Here is a 17,493-nt window from a genome sequence, read left to right on the forward strand (position 1 = left end):
CCCGGCGGAGTTCAGTTGCGGCCCCATCCTCCCCTCCTCATCTATTTCTTTCATCATCACCAACCATCATTCTTAACAGCGAAGGGCTGTCCAATCAATATCTTTCAGAAATTCACTCTCCAATGGCCTTTCGGTCGCGGTCGAACTCTGACTTAAATGCCCTCCCACAGCGCCCAGACCAGGGAGGCGCCTGGTTTCGCTTCCGCACGTCACCAACGAAGTTTCTCGCACAATACGTTTACAGCCAACGCTCCACTGCGACCCTATCTACCCCCGAGACCACCGACGGAGGCCGAATATCGGTTGTCTGCATCTCCGACACCCACAATACGAAGCCCAGCTTACCCGATGGCGATATCCTCATCCACGCCGGCGACCTCACACAGTCGGGGACGAGATCAGAGCTTGAGCAACAGATCGACTGGCTTGACGCACAACCTCATCGGTACAAAATTGTTATAGCGGGAAACCACGAGCTCTGCCTTGATGCAAATCATCCCAGCAACGATGGCAAGGAGGACACCCGCCTAACTCTCGATTGGAAATCCCTCATATATCTGGAAAACACGTCAAGGACCATCAGGTTTGCCGACAGTCGGGTGCTGAGAATTTTCGGATCTCCTCATACCCCTAAGCACGGCAACTGGGCTTTCCAGTATCCGCGCGCCTACGCTGGCGTCTGGGATGACATGGCCGTCCCCGAGGACACGGATGTCTTGATTACGCACGGTCCGCCAAAAGCGCATCTCGATCTTGGGCATCTCGGCTGCCAGTCCCTTCGGCAGACGCTCTGGAGTATGAAACGCCGGCCGCTACTCCATGTTTTCGGACATATTCATGGCGGTTACGGGAAGGAAATTGCCCGCTGGGACACATTTCAACGGGCTTACGAGGCAATAATGGATGAACACTGGATATGGCTGAATCTTATCGTGCTTGTGTACTGTTGGATACTTGGCATCTCCACAGGATGGGCTGCAGCCGGCAAGCAAGAGACTGTCATGGTCAATGCGGCGGCAGTTGGTGGAGTGCGGGATGAGAAGAGGAGAGAAGCTATTTGCGTTGACCTCTAGATTCGGACAAGCATGAACTGCTTTCTGGAGGTTCAACGATACCCGGTACAAGGGGCATCAGAGTTGACTAATAGCGTCGAGTTGTCAATTGAATTCCGAATATGTTAGTGCATATTTCCCTCAATCTATCGTTGCAATCCACCAACTGATCCTAGACGTCTACCTTGCCTAACCGATGTCGGTAGCGTGACTATCCGTCACTTTGCTGCAGATGGGTTTGGTCGGTAGTCTCGGCGAAGAGACGGGTACCTATCACCCAGCCCCTGAAGCGTTCAACGTCACCTCGCTAACTGCATAGGACGAGGAGACGCGGCCTGCGTGGGTTCCGAGCCACGCGATCACCAAATTGAAATCCAATGACAAGACAAGCATTCAGCACGGGATGGTACCAAAACCAAGCCGGCTCTTGGCCATCTTGGCTTGACTAGGAGTACAAGCCTCTTGGCAAGAATATTTAACAATCGTCTATGCAGTCGCCTCTACTCTTGCACGGTCGTTCCCAGCACTCTTCTGTCAGCATGCGTCTCCCCTACAGTACTGGGCTTCTCCTTGCCCTCGGTATCGGTAGCTCTACCGCACTACTGACAGCGAACCTCCACATCGCCTCGTTGTCGACAGAGCTTGAATCCGACCAGACAACGTTCTATTACGGTCTATCAAGAAACAGCGGTCTGTTAATCGGGAACGATGGAAGTGCGGCGACTGGCGGCTTGCGGAGCTTCAATTTTCATGGGCTGAACGAGACGTCCGGAGCGACGCCCGGACGAACCAAGGTTCTCGGGGTCTTGTATGGTAATGATCACAAAGATATTATCGTTTCCATCGCGGCGCCTGACTCCGTCATTCGCGTTTTCGATGTTAATGGCTTGGATGAAATACCCTCTACGCACAAGAAGGCGCTGGGCGATTGGTCGGCTTTGTGTACGTGGACGAGTCCGAGCGGTGGAAAGTATTTCTACCTCTTTGGGAAGAAGAAGGCAATTCAGTTCCTAGTGCGCACCAATGGCTCGCAGGTCGAAATTTTTGAGGTTAGTCTAATTGTCTACTGTTTCCTCCGCACAAGTACTGACAGAATCAGGTCCAAACGTTCCCGCTTTCCGTCGAGCCAAGCTCTTGCACTGTCTCTCCTAGAGATGACTTTGTTTATTTCGCCGCTGAAGATGATACCGTTTACAGATTTACGGCCGCTGAGTCAACTACAGCTCCAGAGATTGAGACACTGGGGCTAGTCAGTGGCGAGATATCGGGCCTCTCTGTCTACGTCTCAAGAAGCTCGTACTATTTGTTCGTGACCCAGGAGGACATAATTGAGATCTATACACCCGACTTCGAACCAATCGGATCTCTGACCGTGACGGGTGCCGAAGATATCGAGATTGCCGGAACGTCGATCTACCAGTCAAACTCCACCCACTACCCATATGGACTACTGGGCTTCGCGATTGAAAGTGATTCGGGTAACGGGTTCGGCGTGGCGTCACTCAAGCCCGCATTTACTGCTTTAGGCCTTCAGTTAAACACTTCTTACACGCCGCGCAAGAGCTCTGAACATGGCCTGACGCAAAATGGCTTCCTCAGCACCAACGGTACGCTTTCCTGTTTCGCTGGTTTTGCTGGTAGCAACTGCACCCAAGTTATATGCCGCAGCGGGTGCTCTGCGCACGGGGCTTGCATCGGGCCTAATGAATGCAAGTGCGACAGTCCCTGGGCTGGACCTGACTGCTCCTGGATCGAAGTCCCTGCAAAGTACGAGACTGACGCGAACGGCGGCGACGGCGATGACCCGGCTATCTGGGTGAACCCCACGAGCCCCAATCTGTCGACCATCATTACGACTACCAAGTCCGAAATTGGCGCGGGTTTGGCTGTATTTGATCTGAAGGGGAAATTGCTCCAAACAATGGCTGCCGGCGAGCCGAATAATGTAGATGTTATGTATGCGTTCCGAGCTGGGAATCGGACGGTTGATCTTGCATACGCTGCCTGCCGGCAGGATGATACTCTTTGGTAAGTTTCCTTACTTTTTATTCCAATGCCTTGCTAATAATAGCCTTAATCAGTCTGTTTGAAGTCACATCGGACGGTCTCCTAACCCCGATATCCGGCGGCGTTCAACCGACGCCCGACGACTACACAGTCTACGGCTCCTGCACCTACCGATCACCGCTAAGCGGGAAACAGTACCTCTTCGTAAACGAGAAGTCAGGCACCTACCTCCAATACGAACTCACCTCGTCGCCCAATGGAACTCTCGCTACATCGCTTGTTCGCTCCTTTACCGGCGGTTCGGGCGGCCAGCCGGAGGGATGCGTCCCGGACGAAGAGAATGGTTACATCTTTCTTGGCGAGGAGCCATATGGACTTTGGAGATATGATGCCGAGCCACATGGTTCCAACAACGGTACGCTCGTTGCAAAGGTCGGCGATGGGACGCTGCACGCGGATGTCGAGGGCGTTACGCTTTTACCAGGAAAGACGCCCGAGCAGGGGCTGTTGGTCGTAAGTTGTCAGGGAGTCAGCGCGTATTCGGTGTATCGCCGTCAGGCGCCACATGAGCATGTTTTGACATTTACGATTGGTGAGTCTGAGGATGGGGTTGTCGATGGAGTGACGAATACGGATGGGGTGGCGGGGTTGTCGACGGGGTTGAATGAAGATTTCCCACATGGATTGCTCGTGGTCCATGATGATGCGAATCAGCTGGCCGACGGTGGTACAGCCGAGTTGGCGAGCTTCAAGCTTGTGAGTCTCAAGGATGTGCTGGGTGCAGGAGGCGTCGGGCTGTTGGGTGAGGTTGATGATGGGTGGGATCCGAGGGCTTGATGCCCCTCTCAGGAACGCTGCAAATCTCAACGGTCGTTATTTCTGTGCGCCAATGCGCCTTCTAAGCTCTTCACAATCTGGAACCTTGCTTTCAGCTCAATGCTCATAGACCCTGATACTGCCAAAAAGACACTCGAGGTCGTGATCTCCAGATCTAAGTCAATCCCTCCCTTACACTCGGGCAGTCCATACGCTTTGATGTCCATCTACCGGAGCATACTGGCGGCCGATGACACTCGTGTACCGATATTAGACCGGTTGTGCGAAGACCTCTCAAGTAACGCCAGCGACACGTTCACAAGGGCAGACACATGAAGATAGAAACTTTGGGTTGGCCCGGTCCCGGCGAGGTAAGACGCCGTGCAACAATCCCAACGAATGTTCGCATATTGTGCATTGCCGATCCCTGAACGTCATGCCGGATACCCTCCGAGACTCCTCGGTAGCCGGTCCTGACCTTATCGAAGGCTCCGCTAAGGGACTAGACTGGGGGTGGGCTTCACTGTGCGGTACCGCCAGGGGTTGAGAGGGGCAAGGTGAAGCTTCATGCCGTTCCGCGAATTATATTATATGTAATTTTCTTTGCTAGGCGCCTCGGGACAACAGCTTCTCGGACACGAGATGAGCTCACCGTTGCTGGTGATCAATGGTTATCTGTGCTCATAACCGGCGGCGAATAGCGATGCTCGACATCTGTACCGTACACCGGCCATGACCGTGCTCAACGAAAGCTGCCCTTATCATGCTTGTCGCAGAGTAATACCGGACACCCAAGATATTCCTCAAGAAGTCAGCATGGGGCCTTTCCTCGCCGTTCCTTTTCCAGCTGAATACTTCCTTAGCCGGTATAACTTTCACAGATGTCTCTTGTCATGCTAGGGGCGCCGCAGTCAGAAATGCATCATGATCGGCGAATTTTAACGTTGGCTGACCACCAATGCAGAACCCGATGCGAAGGAAAACGTGCATTCTATACTGCACCGGATTGCATCCCGAGGCATAGAGGCGTTGGCCAAGCGGTGTCATCCACAATACCAGGTGTACTATACAACCAAAGTACATCGAAGTACGTGGAAATCAATGGGGGAACGGGGATTGCCTGCCTATAAGGGTCCGCCTCCGGTTTATTTTGCAGTCTGTCGTGCAGACATTCCAGGCGCCGTCTGTGGGCGTCGGGGAATTTATCCCGATCTTATGACTTCTCTCGCCCGCATATTTCATATATCGCTCGAGATTGAACCCATTCGCACAGCCGGCGTCGCCGATCTTGGTCCCAAGTTGCAGTACCATCCCGAAAAGAGTTCATTCACGCTCCTTTTCTGCCCATGGCATCAGGTTCATCGTTTACGAAAGGCCTGCAGGCCACAGCTATTATAACAGGATCAATGCTGTCCGGTAACTTCCCAGCCCAAATATTCCAGCCCTACCGCAGACTCTATTTCTAACAGTTCAGGCTCAATGATGACAATAACCTTCCTTACGATCCCAGTCTGGCTCGATACGATCACGACCTCAACCCCCCTCCTGCGCCAATGGCTTCGCATGTACCACTACGGACACCTTGGACACCCAACAATGGCCGCCACTACCCTCATATTATACGCAATATCTGCATGGCGACGGAGATCCAAAGGAAGACCATGGGGGAGTCTAGTAACCGCCGGGGGAGTTACGATGCTTATGTCTGCCTTCACGCTGCTGGTCATGCTGCCGACGAATAATGTGCTCTTTGAACATGCTACAAGGAATCCTGGGACAGAGTCAATGGAATTCGAAGAAGCGAGGGCATTGGTCATGAAGTGGGGATGGATGCATCTAACTCGATGTTTTTTCCCACTTATTGGGGCGGTGATTGGGATGGGCGACATCCTCGGGCCTTGAGCGTCCGGACTTGCACATATAACGGGTTGCTAGAGATGGGAAGCGACAAAGGAGTTAGATTTTGAAGATCTCTTATCTGTTTGTCTTTGCTTGTCTCCTCACTGGCCTAAACATCTAATTCTGATTTGGATTCATTTTCCCCAAAATATCATCTCGGTAAATTTGAGGCACTGCATATAAAAGCAAGGTCCCTGCCTACGGTAATCGGCTTTTGCTGACCTGTGCGATACAGGTTATATTTTATGTTAACTTCATTTCCTTGCCTGAGCGTCAGGGAAAGTCGTCTTTGGGTGGAGAATAAGGCATGGTCCATCTTGTCCTCATGCTTGTCGCACATGTGCAAGGCAAATCACCCCGCTCCCATTACACAATATGCACCTGAAATAAGGCTTTCCTTCATATATATAGGCCATAGATAAGCAATGTTCCCGGCCACGTACGGCTGCCCGAGGGAATGATTCCACCTCCTTCCTCGCTATGTTTACTTCGTCAAGGTCCTATCTTTAACAAAATGCTTTCTATGCTCTTTTTATTATTTTGTAGCGTTTACTCTTGTCTCCTCCCCAGCTCAACCCCTGCGAGTAGGTAGTTTATCCTCAGGACAGACGTCGAATATATATCGATGTTTTTGGCGGCGGACTCCGCCGACATGGTACGAGAATTCTTCGCGCTGGAGAGTAAGATCAAGCAATATAGCCACCTTGCTCAACTCAGTGTCCTTGTTTTGAGGGTGGACAATCATGGATAAGAGCTGAAGGCTTATTTTATAGTTTTGGGTCTTGATTTTGGTACTGAGACCCTGGCCGAACACCGAGTGTGGTAAATGCCTTAGGATTCGGGCCAAGTAATCACGTGAACGCTAGTTATTTAACTCTTCTGTGGCTTAGAGTTTTCACTACCATGTTTAGTATCCTTGCACAAAGGCACCTAAGTACCCACCACGGAAGCCAAGTTTCGAATTCTTGGCCCTTCACTTAGCGTACGCTGGCTGTAAATTAAGCGTATCTTACTTTATAGAACATTATTGGAAGGTGTATTTATGCCTGAAATTTAGCCACGTTACACCTGGACTGTTGGCTTGGCGGCACTTGGCCATGAGCCAAGAATTCGAAACTTCGCTTCCATGGTGGGTACTACGAATACTGTATTTTGCTTGGCCTTCAGCATTTAAACACCCAACTCGACGAAGGCCCGAAGGCCGTATAGGCTCTGGTTTGGCCTCCCTAAATTCGTCTTCTCTGGTGTTTTCTGTCTGGCGCTTCGTCGTCTGCTCCGCAGTCATCTGGTCCGCTGAGATCTTCTGACTCGCTTTATTTGGCCTGCCTGCGGGCGCTGGGTCCGAGATTTGGAATACTGAGTGTGGTGCATGCGTTGGATTCAGGCCGACAGGTTATGTGTATACTAGTCATATACCTGCCCCGCGCCTCAGAGGTCTCGGTACCATGTTCAGTATTCTCGCACAAGGTGCCTTAGTACCACAAATGCAGTAGGGATTCTGCTTGGCCTCCCGCAGTAGTCTTCCGTTGACGCGGTCGCTATATATTTTCGACCCGTTGCAGAAACAGCTGCTAATAATCTATCACTAGCAGCTATCTCTGACGGCTAAGGTTACAATATACTATATTCCATCTCTCTAGGGCCACATAAGAACGCAGACACAATTTCCAGTTCCAGGAGCCGTTGCGCAAGCGGCACCGAAATAAAGCTGCCATAAGCGCCATAAGCGCTATCCAGCTACACCGCCACACCGCCAAGCCACACCGCCAAGCCCCCGGCGCGGCGGCATGGTCAGGTCACGTGACAGCGCCCACCAACAGTCCATCTCTCCTTCCTCCCGGGCTGCTGCCACTCTCACTTTCTCTCATGAAATCACAGCATCTTGATTCACTACCTAGGTACCGTCCACTGCCATCCCTATCAGCAACTGACTGCCACCAGACCAAATACGGCGAGGCTATGCGACACTGTTCCTGCATCTCTGCAAGGGAACCCCTGTTGCTGGCCGCCAGCAAAAACCCGATATTCTGCGAAACATAACGACAGAACAAGGCCCGTGTCAACCGAGCTGAAAGCAGGCCATGGCCACCTGGGCTGAGAGGGATGCATATATACTGGGCGTGCTGTCTCCAGGGAGGATTGATATTTCATTATCTCCTACACCCAGCCTCAACAATTTCCCACAGCATGACCCGATTTGGATCCAGATTCCGCATCACTGATACTGAGACAAGAAACCTATCGTCGCCAGTTTCGGCAATGGAAAGCACATGCAGGTGGATACGACCAAAGCGCCCACGCTTAGCAGGCCACCAGTTTCTTTGTCGGAACTGAGCGTCGCCAACTTATAGGCAGTAACCGCCCCGCCGACTCAGACCCGAATCGGCAACATCTAATCCAATGTGGCCCGGTATCAATTCGCATGCCACCTTTAACCGCACCATTGCCATTGAGACATAGATCTCGGGTGAATTGGTCTATCTTACCCTCTAGCGCGTCTCAGCCTGGTATATAGTCGGCGAACTACCAAGCACGACGAACAATGTCTGGCTAAACCCGTACCGCAAGTTGCGCCCTCAAGCAAGATGTTCTCATGTCGCAGACCGAGATCAAGTCAGCATTGGTGTTGGGCAGCCTCCCTCTCGCTTTGCTCAGTCTAGGCACATATCCATGCTAGTCAGGCGGCAAATCAAAGCCATCGTTCTTTCCGCAAACAAGAAACTGGTTATCAGGCGCAATCCACGACCTGGAATGTTATCGGCTTCGGATAGGAAAATCAAGTTACTATTCGACGACAATTTGTATTATTGAATTTTCTTTGCCGTATGGTTTGCACAGACCAGGCCATCATTGACGCCCCTTCAATTGTTAAGAATTCATCCACTTCCCTCCGCGTCTGATCTACTATCTGTGCAAAGGAGCGTTCAGCACGGCTCAAAGGCTCTTCGGGCAGGCCACGTTGCTGTGCTATCCATTCAATGCCAGACCCAGCAGGTCCATGGAGTCGCGACATCATCGCTCTGCGCCGCTTTGGATGATGTGGGAGAGGCGCGAAAAACGGACCAACGACTACGCCATTACATATAGCCTGGTCTCTCCGCGATCTGCTTCACACTAGAGACTTCCTTACTTTATTTGGGAATCTTCTGGACATTACAAAGGCATCGGCTGGCGGCGCTCTGTAGCGACGTGAGAGTTTCAGGACTTGGACCGCTTAGCTGAACAAGAGGTTCACCCTCTCAAGTGCATCACAAGAGACTCGCCGCCCTCGGTCGGCGCTCGACCAATCCTAAAGATGTTGTACCGCACGCCGCCCAACGCAGGTTTTCGCTCGACCCAGTGTTTTATGTGCCTGGACGTCAGTACCAGTCTCAGACTTAACGCCCCAGCTAAGAAGTGGTTCCTGGATCACAAAATCTGCCAGATGCAACATTTTTTGAGTCTATGGACATGTCATCCAACCAGCCAGCACCCAACGAGCAGCTGTCTCGACATTACTCTGGCATAGAATTCGTTCTTCAATGGTGGGGATTGCTGATGTTCACTGCGCAATGAACGTACATTTCGTCGCATCTGGTCCTCATAAAACGACGAGTCCGGGGTCTCTGAATTGATGCCTTTGGAAAGGCAGCGCTCTACACCATCTTCGACCAGTCCACGATTTCATCACTAAATTGAGCCGGTGACACACTGCGTATCTTGAGCTGCGTGCTTGATTATGAACTTCTATCTTTCCCCCGTTTTATTACCCTGACTACCTCCAGTCGCCATTACACACCGAGAACTGCGATGAAGCCAAGTCATCGTCCGGTGGTTTCTTGTGCAATGCAGCCATCTGCCATGGGCCGACTAGCAGTTCAAATGTTACATCCCGCTTATACTCGGGGCTGGCAGCCGTTTGTCAGTCATCACGTTCACATCAGCCCCAGCCTCAGCGGCTACTTGTGGAGTCTGTTGCATCAGTATCCAGCCGGGCCCGTTTCTATTCCACCCTCCGCCGATTGTTCACCGCGGAATCAAGTTCAGGATTCTGTCTATGATCTCCGCAAGGTATGTGTCAGTTATTTGGCCACTGGATATCCTACGGCCCCCTTCCTGCAGGTACATCCTTTGTTCAGATTGTCCCCTTCGCCTTGACGAGCGATTTACTTTTCAACCGGTCCCCACGAAACACGCTACTCACCGTGCGTTTCGCCGAAGCCGAACGTCCAGTAAATCGCCCTTGAATGCTACATCTCCGCCCCAGGAGTGGCTCGGCAGGTGTCGCCGGATTCCTACGTGGGAATGAGTTCTGACCCCTCGTTCTCTCCCTTGCAATTCCACATGTTTTACCAAGTTATGCAGGGGATTACGCGAGCCCTTGGTCATGATTGTATTGATATGTACACGACAAAAGGCGTCACGCGGAGGACCCCCTATAGATCTCGCGGTTTCCATAACACTTCTCTTTGCACCCAGAAGCGACGCCTTAAGACCTGCGCGCCTTTGTTGCGGAGTTTTGCACCTACACCGCAACAGTCACTATAATCTCATTCAGGGGGGTAATCAGTCCCCAGCTACTGTTAGACCACGACGTTAAACAGTGACTACTCCGCCTAGCAGCCTCTACTCACAGCACAGACCTATGTGGCTGCTTCCCAGATCTTTTGCTGAAGGTTATGCGTGTCTTGCGCAGTACAGGTGTGAATGCTCATTGATGCAACACCGGTCATTTCAGCACCGGAAAATCCCATCTTCGTCTAGTCTCCGCATCCCAAAAATCGTGCAATGGACATTGTATCCTCCGGTCTCGATGGCATCCAACTGGCGGGTGTTTGCTACGTAGAAACTGGACTCTGAAATGTCGAACATAAGGAAGAATATCGGAGACCAAAGGTTGTTCTGGTCTTAACTCATGATTAATTCACAACTCATGATTTTCCACAACTCTCATGTGAGGGGAAGCTTAGGTAACTACAGTCAATCATACATTACAGGGTGTCATGGAGGGCGCTGTTGGCGTTCGGAATCCGTCCACCTCCTCACGTCGGCGGCCTAAGGGATCTTCTACGGACGACAAAACATCGCTTTCGTATCCCATGACTGTATCTCCTGGGCGACACCAAGGATCATTAGCGCCCGGTCTTGCGGTTTCAATCCCAGGCCTGCCCGCCTCTACCCGAAGCCCAATGGACCCGTCAGTTTCGTGGACAATACTATCTATCTTATTCCCCTAGAACATCCAACAACACGCCCAGGCGAATCCGAACAGCTCAATTTTCACGGACGAATCCATTTTTGAACACCACCGGATCGCTGTTTCCCCACCAGTTTCCTTGCCAGCCTTCCAGATCACTCGCAAGATAATATTGGCCAACTAATTGCCTTCGCTCCCTCGAAAGTTGGCACCGTGGACAACCCCGCTAGGCAAGTGCAAGAATCGCGAATGAACGGCGTCAATCATCCCCGCCAACCAGAACAGAGGTTTCGACGGTTTGCGAGGAAATCTGCGTGAGAGCAACCTTGACCGCGACCGCTCGTAATATATGCATCACATTTGGCATCTGCCACCTGTGGTACAGGCACTCTTTAGAATACGTACAACGCCCAATGTTACGGACTACTCGCATTTCATCACATGACGGGAGCGCGATCATGCCTGCCATCCCCGCCAGGAATACTGCTATTCCCCATGCCTTCATTCAAACCTTCGTCCTGGGCGAACGTCTAGCCTCCCTTTTTCCAGGTAGCCATTCTGCCACAGGCTGCTCTACTGATATTCCACGTCGGCTCATTCAACTTCTTACTGCAAAGCATCCACATTCCTCGTAGCTAGGTCGTCTGATACCCCGGTTCAACGAAAGTCGGGATCACCTGCGAGACCACAGCGCATCACGTCCCCTTGCTGAATCTCGAGCTCGCCGGGAACGACGACGCAGCGTATATCACCAGGATACTGATTCGATGTGTTCAGCGGCTTCGAGGGGAATAAATATCGCATGAAGTCTTCCCAATGCTACTTGTATACGGTTCCTAACTGTGCTGATCTCAGCACTTGATTCTGTATTATCTCTCTTTATTTTTGGCTTCAATGGAGCTATATATTATTGTGGAGGATGAAGTGGCCTTCCTCCGTCCATCGGCGTTGTATCTTTAGATGAACTTCAATTTTAACATGGATGGGTAGCCTCCAGACTGTCTCGAGAAATGGACCATTGGTCACAGTGTGATTCTAGGATGAGGTAGGATAAGGTACCTCCAACGCTCCACCAAACTCACATGTAATCCATAGAGCATCCTTGTTCCCAACCGCGAGCCACCGTACCCCTCACAATTTCAACCCTTTACTTGAATGACAAGGCTCAATTTGGCGGTGAAGTTCTAGAGCATTTTCAATTCATATTGTAGCTCTTCTTGGGCTCGCAAGTTCAACCCCACCTACAGCGAGATGTCTTTGAAAGACCTCTGCGTTGAAAAGAGAACGCCAACACAGCTACACAAGCAATCCGGCGAGCTCTATCGCGAGACTGTCTCAAGGTACGCCAATGTCATCAACCTCATGCAATAACAACTTTGCCTCAAGTGTCCTGGGGTGCCAACTTCAACTGTGTCTCGGGGCTGTGTTAAATCTTCCCCCGCCGGACTAAGGCCGCCGCATCACATCGTACAACTTAGGCGCCGAGAAAGGAGAGACGTTGTGGAACCAGAGCAGTAATATTCCCAGTGGCTGGCGCGCATGACCAGAAAAGGGACTTTTGTTGCCTTCCTATTCAAGGGTTGGCCAGAAGTACACGATTGAATTCCTTTCACATTCTGTAACTAGTACCGTATTTGGCTCTAGGCTGAATCGGGAGCTTTAATATTGATTCAGGTGTGTATTATTGGTAATATCCATCAAATCGATCAGTAACAAAACCGGTGTTTGGACAAATATCCCTGCCAGCGAAGCCGCTCAAACGTCGGGTAAAAAAGCAAAACGCGAGGGGGGGAGCTGCGTACAGTCGCCTGACTTCAACAGTCCAGAGTTGATCCACCTGGCAAGCATTCTCTCTTTCTCACACCTGGAATCATTTATTTTCAAGGCTCGTTCCGTGGTAATTTATTCTAGTCTTCTAGTCTCGCCAATTCTTTCTTATTGCTGTATCTCTGGAAAAGCCCTCACCACACGCTTAGCAACGGCGAGTCTTTGGGAACATGCCCGGGTGTAGTGCGGAAGAAAGGTGGACTCCAGAGGAGAATCAAAAACTTCTAAGCCTACGGAAACAATATAGCGACTTGCCATGGATTGAGTTTCACAAGGTACCTACTCCTTCGCGTGCCCATCTTTTGTTTTCATCGCAGGCACTGTATTTGCTTTCCATCGGGCGCAGCTGACTTGTTGCCAACTCCAGAAAAATTTCTTCCCCAACCGAAGTCAACAGGCCATAACTATTCAATATAACCGTTTGAACCCTGGGGCCCCTTCGCGCCGCGGACGGCCAAAAAAGACAACGACAGCTACTTATCCTGTTCGATATGAGCCTCCCACCCCTTCCACAACGCAACAACAGTCCGATACGTCCCACGGGGTGAGCGATGGTAACAGCGAGGATACAGACTTAGGTCAAGAAGAGATGAATGACGGCGAGAGCAGTGAGTCTGAAGATGGCGAGATGAGTGAGTCTGAAGATGGCGACGCTATGTCTTTAATGACACACGAGGAGTCGGTATGTCGACGGATAATCCTTTTGTGGCGTTGTAATGTTCACTGTATTGGTATATCTAGCTAACATGCCTACCTTCAAAATATAGGTTGATCCACAGTCACCGCGAGAGCCATCAGCTGCCTCGGGTCAGTTGTCCGAGTCGACAACCGCTGAAATACCGCCTGCACCACTCCCAGAACGATCGCCAGCCGACGATTTCGAAATTGAAGCTAATGAGTACCATCGTAGACAGGTTGAGAAGATCAGAGTACTAGAGTACATGCGGTTGAACTCTCTGGCGCAAAGTGGTGTCTTACAGGCCAAGCTGAATGATGAAATCCAAAAGAATGCCGGCCTGGCCTATCAAATCACAGAGTTGACAGAGGGTATGAAGAAGTTAGAGGACGAGTTGGATGAGGTGGTTGAGTTGCGGGATGCTGTTAAGCGGCTGGGGAAATCAGTGGTATTGAACATGATTAGCGTCTTGTTTTCTGCTTCTGCGAAGACCTAGATTGTGCAACTTAACTCATAACCCCACAAGTGATTTTATGTTCTTTCCTCCTCTGGCTTCATAGTCTCCCTACATCAGGTGTTGGATTTGTAACTAGCGTGGATGGCGTGAAAACCATAGACAACAAAGTCCTATGGGTGACCCTAGCCTTGGTACACATATCAGTTTATAATTTAATTCTGTTTCTTCCTTTCTGCCTGGCGAGCTCCATGACACTCAGTTGGCTATCGACTGTCCGCTAAAACAAACAGTTTTGCCCGGTCTTGACCACGGCAGAGTGAAATAAAGATTCAAAACGTCCCAGGTAGCTCCCATAATCCTTATATTACGGTATCGCGTCTCGACTCCAACGTTTACAGCCCAGCGCCGACCTGACTCGATCGCCTGTCACCTTCGCAGGTTCTTGACGTTGATTTTAAGTTACCCGACCGACTGTCATTTTATTGGCATTGGCCCTCGTACCTGTCCGGGGTCCCAGGGTCCAATCCGCCCTGGTTTCCCTCGATTTTTACACGCTATAACAGTGCTAGGCGATAAGTATTCTACTGCACAACCAACCTTTCTTTTGAGTAAATCACCCCAGCCTCAAGGGAAAGCAAAAGAAGCACACGAGAAAAGAGGTCCGGAAAGCGATGGGAGAAGGAAGTTCGAAGAACACAAATGACTTGTCCGCTTGATTTGTGAACATTGGGATCTTACATGGGAAGAGGTCAGCAAAAGTTCAATAAAAGTTCAATCATAGCGGTAGACCACGAGACTGAACATAGTATCCATATCATTTCACATTTCAACCTTCAAGATCCTATTCTGCGTTCTCAACGGAACCTCTGAACTGGCCGTAAGCCGTCTGGCCGCGATTACCGTCTTTCCTTCGCGCCGTCGCTGTATTTCACTAACTAACTATGCTCCATAGTGTATGCTATGATTTGTCCGCTGTTGGGATACTCAGAACAGCCCGGCACGAATGGCATTTGCAAAGCTTTCTGCCGCTGCCCTGGTTTCAAGGTCCTGGGACCCAGAATCCAGGAACATGACCGAGCTCAAGGCAAGTGACGTTGCTTGTGGGACATGCATTGAAACAGGCTTACAGGACGAGTTTTTGCTTCGTCTATCCATGGCTGAGTTGGCATGCTGGCGATGTCGGTGGCTTTGTCTAAGTCTGAATACAAGTACTCCGTACTCGCAAGTGATATGAACATGTCATCTAACTCACAAACTATGGATGTCAACAAATATATCGATATATATATATACAGCGTCATGGTGATTAGTACAGGTGGATACTATGGTATAATGTTTGGGTGATCCCACCCTTTAAGCTTCGTAATTATACGGCTGACGGGGAGGTCCACTCGCAGCATCTTGGTGTGTTCAACCTTGGAGTTCTCAACTTGCAGCTCCAGTGGACGGTGGCATGGCGGGAGTATTGAATAGCTTTGCCGCATTGCCCAATACCCCAAGCACCTGGGAAATTTCCTCCAGCCTTTGAGATTCAACGTTTCTTTCCTTCCTCATCTCCTTTATCTCCTTTCTCGTCTCTTCGACTTCCTTTTCCATAGCTAGAAGCTTTGCATTTCCTAATGATAACTGCTGAGTTTGAACTTCAAGTCGGGACTCCAGGTCAGCTATCTTTTGCCGGAGAGCCGTGTTTTCGGTTGGCCTCTCGCCTTGTGCCATGCTCTCTTCGATGCGGATTCGCGTCAAGCGAGCGAGAAGGTGGACGGCCCCATCAAGGCATTGATCTCCAGTTAGCTGCTCTATATATTGCTTGTTAGGCTCGCCTGGCGGTGATGGTGGCTGCGAGGTGGGTGGTGGTGGTTGGGGAGCAGGTTGTTGATAAGTTGGCTGTTGATGACTTGGCTTTTCATGAGTTGGCTGCTGGGGGGTTGATTGTTGATGGGTTGGCTCTTGGGTGGTTGATTGTGGGGTGGGCGGCTTTGGTGGTAGTTGCAGAGATGAATGGCTCGGCATGGGGCAGTTAGAATTAGCGGCCTGAGTGACATCACTATTGGGCGTATTTGGTAACGTAGTTGCTTGTGGGGTTAATGTAGGATCTCCCGCTATGGTAACTGCATGGTTTGACCGGGATTGAGGAATGCTTGGTGACATAGTATGGATATCGGCTTGAGAGGTGGCAGATGCCATCCTCTCGGCTGAACGGCGCTGTAAAGGGTAGGTGTGAGATCGAATGTCTGGCCTAGACTTTGAAGCTTCGTCGGGCGCAGGAGTTCTTACTCCATCAGGGGAAGTATGTGACTTTGATTTGCGTTGTATTTCGGACATCTTGTGCTGTTGCGGCCGGAAGGATTGTACACTCATCGGGCCATGGAGAGGGTTCTCGTGGGGACGCGGTACAGCCGGCGACTGACGTGATAGACTCTGCAACGAAACCTTAATGGACGAATGGGTTTGATAAAATAATGTCTCGACGTACTGGTTGCCTTTGGCCACTGAACTCAATATCTCCGCCGTCGTCACTGCTTTCATCCGCGGTATGATCATATAGTCTGGGTTCTTTTGGCAGTCGACGCTTCAGATATTCTGAACTGTCTCCCATGGGACGTTTGGCAGGCTTGAAAGCAGTGGCATGTCCATTCCTTCTGTCCTTAATGGATTGCATTCGTCGTTCAGCATCGACCCTTTCCATTTTCTGCATCAAATGAGCAACGAGGTCCCGCAGAAGGGCGGGTTTGACACAACATACTTGACACTCCTGAGTTATGGCAGACTTGGATCGACCGGGAAACTGGGGTCCAACGACCTAAAAGACCAGTAAGAAGCTGTGAGCAACGGGTACAGAAGCTTGAAGTGATAAAAATGAACAAGAGAGAAGAGCGGGACAACGTACTTCATAGAGCTGCGTCCAGGTCAGGTGACTGAGCTCCTGGCGCAGCTGCCACAGCATGGTTCTGTCCTGGTCCGACCAAGGCTGCGACGTAGAAAGGTTTGTTCTTCTGCGGACAGAGCGCGGGGATTCGGCCATGTTCGCATTTCTGAAGAGCTCGCCTTTGTAGGGTGAGCTGGGCAAGGGGGAAATCCCCAAGGACAGACTGACGTTCGATGGGTATCCTGCCCTCACAGTCGGCACGCCCGAGTCATTCTCTCGTGCAGGGATCTGGCTTGGGGGGAGTGGAGTAGTCGGCACTATCATGTCCACAGCCCAGCATCTGAGACGCTCAGGTAACGAGAAGGATGGGCTAGATGTTGTCCCGAGGATGGATGCCTGCGGGTAGCCGTTGGGCAGTCGATAGATCAGAGTTTCGAAGAAACGAAGGAAACAACTGTCGAGAGATGCAACAGGGATTCTCGTCCGTTCGGTTGCGTTGATGTTGGTCTGGAAAAGGAACCTTGGAACTTGGACGGGGAAGGCGCACCCCGCTGCCGCACAGGTGCCGGCAGGTGCAGGCGAAGCACAAGGTGAGGGGAAAGAACAAAAGTACCAATTTTGGAGAGATGAGAGATGCAGTCGGATCAAGGCAGAATCAGCCTTTGCAGCCTCATGGCCTGATTGCGAATGAAAGTTTGCAGGGATTGCCAGCGTCGC

At 51.0% G+C, this 17,493-nt stretch overlaps 4 protein-coding genes across 4 annotated transcripts; 3 read left to right on the forward strand and 1 right to left on the reverse strand.

The window, feature by feature from the left end:
• Positions 1-122: 122 nt before the first annotated feature.
• On the forward strand, positions 123-1,073 carry DSM5745_00736 (uncharacterized protein; the record flags this gene model as incomplete). Its single annotated transcript, XM_026742752.1, has 1 exon — positions 123-1,073. The coding sequence occupies one exon, from the start codon at positions 123-125 to the stop codon at positions 1,071-1,073; it is 951 nt and encodes a 316-aa protein (XP_026608597.1).
• A 518-nt stretch (positions 1,074-1,591) lies between these two features.
• Positions 1,592-3,896, forward strand: DSM5745_00737 (uncharacterized protein; the record flags this gene model as incomplete). Its single annotated transcript, XM_026742753.1, has 3 exons — positions 1,592-2,101; positions 2,152-3,080; positions 3,134-3,896. The coding sequence occupies 3 exons, from the start codon at positions 1,592-1,594 to the stop codon at positions 3,894-3,896; spliced, it is 2,202 nt and encodes a 733-aa protein (XP_026608598.1).
• Positions 3,897-13,366: 9,470 nt separating this feature from the next.
• Positions 13,367-13,949, forward strand: DSM5745_00738 (uncharacterized protein; the record flags this gene model as incomplete). The annotated part of the gene is made up of 2 exons (XM_026742754.1): positions 13,367-13,459; positions 13,545-13,949. The coding sequence occupies 2 exons, from the start codon at positions 13,367-13,369 to the stop codon at positions 13,947-13,949; spliced, it is 498 nt and encodes a 165-aa protein (XP_026608599.1).
• A 1,386-nt stretch (positions 13,950-15,335) lies between these two features.
• Positions 15,336-16,932, reverse strand: DSM5745_00739 (uncharacterized protein; the record flags this gene model as incomplete). Its single annotated transcript, XM_026742755.1, has 4 exons — positions 15,336-16,328; positions 16,384-16,599; positions 16,654-16,710; positions 16,798-16,932. The coding sequence occupies 4 exons, from the start codon at positions 16,930-16,932 to the stop codon at positions 15,336-15,338; spliced, it is 1,401 nt and encodes a 466-aa protein (XP_026608600.1).
• Positions 16,933-17,493: the final 561 nt, after the last annotated feature.

The sequence above is a fragment of the Aspergillus mulundensis genome, assembly GCF_003369625.1.
Source record: "Aspergillus mulundensis strain DSM 5745 chromosome Unknown scaffold_0, whole genome shotgun sequence".
In the NCBI taxonomy this organism is placed as follows: domain Eukaryota; kingdom Fungi; phylum Ascomycota; class Eurotiomycetes; order Eurotiales; family Aspergillaceae; genus Aspergillus; species Aspergillus mulundensis.